The following is a 4,459-nucleotide window of genomic DNA, read 5'->3' as shown; positions in this document are numbered from 1 at the left end:
CATTGAGGCACTTTTAAAACCATTTTTAGAAACAAAATAAACTTTATTTATACAAAAAGAAATTCGGTTTTGTCAAAAGACCTCCGCAAAAACTACTAAAAAGTCACCTTAGTACTTCTTCGGTTTTATTCTTTAGCTAGCGTTTGGCCATAGATTCCCAAATTTATTTTAAAAAATCTGATTTGGGTGAAGTTTGGTTTGAAGATAAAAATGTGTTTGGACATCTGTTTTGGGTGAAGTTTGGTTTGAAAAAATATGAAACATGACTTATACCCACAAGTTCCAAAAACTATCACAAATACCCAACAATACCATTATCAATAACATTCATTATATTATCGCAAACTATAGTCCTGAACATAAATAAATTTGATACAAAATTATCATTTTTATAATGAACTACATGATACACTATCAGATGACCGAGAAGACGAAGTAACATCGTTACAAAATAATAAATGGTGGGCTCTTTTATAAAATACAAAAGTTTGGGGCAATTTTTAAAAAATATAATAGTGATATTTTGGCCTAAAACCAGCTATTGAGCTGGTTTTGGGATTTGGCCAAAATGTAGGCAAAATCTATGGTCAAACATGTGTTTGCCAAATAAAATCCAAGTTTATTTTGGCAAAATCTATGGCCAAACGGGTCCTTAATCTTTTTTTCTTCTATAAATTGATTAAATAGCCCTTGTTCACTTAATTTGGAAATAAAGGATATCTTTTAGTTCCTTTTTTAGGGAGGACAATAATTAACTAGGTCAAGAAACCATTAATAAAGTATCTAAAAATAGAAAAAATGACATCTTATCAACATAGATAGATAGGAATAATTATTGACGTTGCTTTTATTAGGGATTTTACCAATCAGAAATTATACTCATGTCATGGAAAATAGACTTTGAATTAACTGTCCTTGACTTTATTTAAACCAAAATCAAACAAAAGCAAACCAGAAACTTACATAAATTCACATATCCTTCTCTACTTCTCTTATCTTAAACTGTTCTTTCCTTATCGTTGCAAAGGCTAAAGTCCACAACAAAGTTACCCACTGAATGTCCCAACTTTTCTGGCATTTGTGACCACAAAAAAGAAAAAAACAAACCAATCCAGGCCCCCTCTCCTCTAGTATTTTGAGTCAACAAACTTAGTGTAACTATATTATACATTTAGGTATGTCTTAGAGATCAATAAAATAACAATATACGCAGTGTAATTTCATAAGTGAGATTTGAGGAGGATAATATGTGTACAAAACTTATTCATACCTTGTATAAGTAGAGAGGTTATTTTCAATATACCTTCGGCTTAAGAAAAATAAAATCACAATAGTTTAAAAAAAAAATACAATAGCGAAGAAGACATAAAAAAAGAAACGGTAACAACAACAAGATAATAAAAAAATTAAAGTAGAACAAATATCATGTAGTATGAGATTAATACTAGTGCTACAGATAAGGAAAGAAAATACAGTCGACTACTTACTAACTTTCTATTCTAATTCTCGATCGTTACACTTGCTCTCAAGAGTCATGTCCTGACTAGTGATCAATAAGTTGAAGACTAGTGACCAATGGGTGCAAGGCTCTTTGTTTCTCATCTACCAAGCCCTCTACAAAAGCAACAACTATAAAATACCCACAGTGATCTTGGGAAAGAGAGATATACGCGGACCTTATTTTTAGCTTATGAGATATAGAGATTGTTTCATATAAATATTCGACTTAAAAAAATATTTTTAAAATAAATTTAAAAAATACAAAAATAAAAAGCTATGACAAAAATATGACGAAAAGTATTGACAATAAAAATAAAGGGTCCGGGTTGAAGTGTGGAGACCAGTTGGTCAATTGATTTGGCATCTTTGAATCTTCAAGAGGACAATAAATAAATCTATTCTCCATAAATTTCTGAAAGTCAGAGCATCCAAAGATGTTTAAAAATGTATTCGAAGTCTTTAAGCCTAGCACAGTTCACACTACACAGTACATAATCAAACATATAGTAAAGGTTTAAAAGTAAATTAAAGACAATTTCCAAGAAATGTAAATAATGTAAAAATAAAAATAAAAGGTACCACCAAAAATAAAAACAAAGTGAATAATAAATATAAAATGATCCTAGAGGAATGGGCTGTGCTGAGCATAGCAGAGAGCAGAGTACCCAAAAAAACATTTTCATTGTCATTTCAATCTTTCAGCGTACGATTGAATAAACCTTACTTGCAATATTTTGTATTTTCTACTTCTAAACTCTACTGGGTGTTCGAACAATAGAATCGATGACTAATGGTACATCACATCCTAAGGGTACGGTCTTTTCTCGCACATTGTATGAATACGAAATGCTACGTGCATTGGGTTGTCTCTACTTTTAAACTCTACTTATATAAGTTATGGGTTCGAACAGTAAAATTACTCATTAATACTTAATCAGCCATTTGTCCGGACCTTACGTAAACTCGGATACTTCGTGTATTAGGCTACCCTGTATCTAAGCCCTCTAAACCTTAAAAAAGTCATAAATAAAAAAATTAGAAACAACTTTACTCACATATAGTAATTACTAATATCTCTTGTAAAAATTACAAGTATATTGCAATAACATCTAAAAAAACAAGAATCATGTTTGAGAATCAGGATCAGTAGACCTTCTTTGCATACACAAAACTGAATCTGGATTTAGCCTTTCTCCTCTTTTTGCTGGTTCTGATTTACACCTTGTTAGCAATAAAGGATGAACATAAGCTCCTCCATTTTTTTCTTCAGCTTCTTCTTCTCTGCTACTTTCACCATTAGAACTCTCCATTTCTTCACTTTCATGGCTTTTTCTCAACTCCAAATCCCCATTTTCACCGTTTGGCGAAATGGGGTTTTCAAGAACTGATTTTTCTTCCAATTCTTCAGTCTTTAATTTTAGTATTTCGATTTCGGTATTATCCTCTGGTTCTTCTGATGAGTTTAAAGGAGAACCCCAAAATCTACTTGCTAAAGATGAAGATCGGTATGGTGCTGATCTACACCGAGTTAAAAGTAAAGCATTTTTGGGTGGTGAAGAAGTAGAAGAATTAGAACCCACAAATCCCTCTTTATTTTCAGTTACAAAAGAACTTCCAATTTTGGCAGTATTTGTAACATTTTCAATAGTACTACAACTTTCAGTAGTGCTAGTACTAACTACTCTCTGAGTTGAAGAATCTACCGTTTCGACTCTTTTTCTCCAATACCCAAATCGAAAACAGCACACACAGTTTTTCAAAACTGAAATTAACGACTTAGGTTTGTGTAATTTGTAACATTTCCCTTGACTATTGTTGCAAAATAGAGTCTTGCGAATCCGCCACCAACATGTTTTTTTTCGTTGTTTTTTGGCTGAGTTCGACCGACGTGTCCGTGTTGTAAGTCCGCCGCCGTTTGAGGGGGCGGCGGACTTAGAGGAACGTCGGACACGAACTTGGCCTATGCACGTGACTTTAGGGGAAGATGGTTCTTGAATTGTTTCAATAACGGTAACATTGTTCTTGTTTTTGCGCATGAACATAGGACTGGCACGTGACCTTCCTCTGCTTCTGCTTCCCACGTTGCTTCTGAGAAATCTCATTAATGGCGGTGGAAATTTCTCTGTTCTACCTGGACTTGAAATTGCTTTTGCTGAACTCTTCATTTTCTTTACTTCTTCTGTTTCTCTTTTTCTCTCTCTGTTTTTTTCTTTATCTGTTTTTTTTGGTTTGTGTGTGTTGTTCAAGTTTTGGGTTGAGTGGTGAGATAGAGAAGTTGTGGTTTTGTTCCTTTGCCATGTTTCTTTCTGGTTTACAGTTTTTACACCAGTTTTATATAGTCTGGTTTTATTCTGGGTTTTTCCTAAAAAATATTTCTTTTTTTTAAGGCATTTGGTACCATAAACCAAGTGGTGGAGCTAAGTTCTTTTATTTTATTTTCTTTTCAACACAATGTTTGGTATATGTATTTGATATCAATTAATTTAGATTCTCATCTCATAAGGAAACTGTTTTCAACTCAGAATTTTTTTCTTTGACTAAATTCAAAGTCGCTACAATTATATTGACTAAATTAGTTAAGGATGAAAAAATCATGTCCATTTCGCTACAATTATATTGAACAAATAGGGCAAAATAATTTTCTTTTGTAAAAATACAAAAAGAGACAAGTTTCTGAATCTATTTGACACAAAAGAATCTTTACATGAATCGTAAAGCTAGCTCAAAAATTATTTACTTCGCAAGTTTAAATTTTAAGTGTGGTATTCTCACAACTTTTTTGATTCTCTTATTAAAAATCCTAATTCCACTACTTTATTGTGAGATATATTAGTATTAAAAATCCTAATTCCACTGCCTTAGTTATATTCAGCCCCGAAAGCTTCTCTATCAAGACTAGAATTCAAGATTTTGATCAAGGGCCAAGGATTTGGGCAAGTTATACATTTGGCCGGTCGAT

At 32.5% G+C, this 4,459-nt stretch overlaps 1 protein-coding gene across 1 annotated transcript; it reads right to left on the bottom strand.

Moving 5' to 3' along the window:
• Positions 1 to 2,527: 2,527 nt before the first annotated feature.
• On the bottom strand, positions 2,528 to 3,900 carry LOC104091542 (uncharacterized). The gene has a single exon (XM_009596905.4). It carries the CDS (start codon positions 3,663 to 3,665, stop codon positions 2,625 to 2,627), a length of 1,041 nt encoding a protein of 346 aa, XP_009595200.1. The 5' UTR covers positions 3,666 to 3,900; the 3' UTR covers positions 2,528 to 2,624.
• Between the last annotated feature and the right edge of the window lie 559 nt (positions 3,901 to 4,459).

The sequence above is a fragment of the Nicotiana tomentosiformis genome, chromosome 7 (assembly GCF_000390325.3).
Source record: "Nicotiana tomentosiformis chromosome 7, ASM39032v3, whole genome shotgun sequence".
Lineage (NCBI taxonomy): Eukaryota > Viridiplantae > Streptophyta > Magnoliopsida > Solanales > Solanaceae > Nicotiana > Nicotiana tomentosiformis.
The sequence above is the reverse complement of the archived record's forward strand: the minus strand, read 5'-3'. Positions and strand labels throughout refer to the sequence as shown.

Excerpts from the sequence above, each read along its gene's own strand:
- LOC104091542 (XM_009596905.4), bottom strand. The coding sequence starts at position 3,665 with ATGAAGAGTTCAGCAAAAGCAATTTCAAGTCCAGGTAGAACAGAGAAA.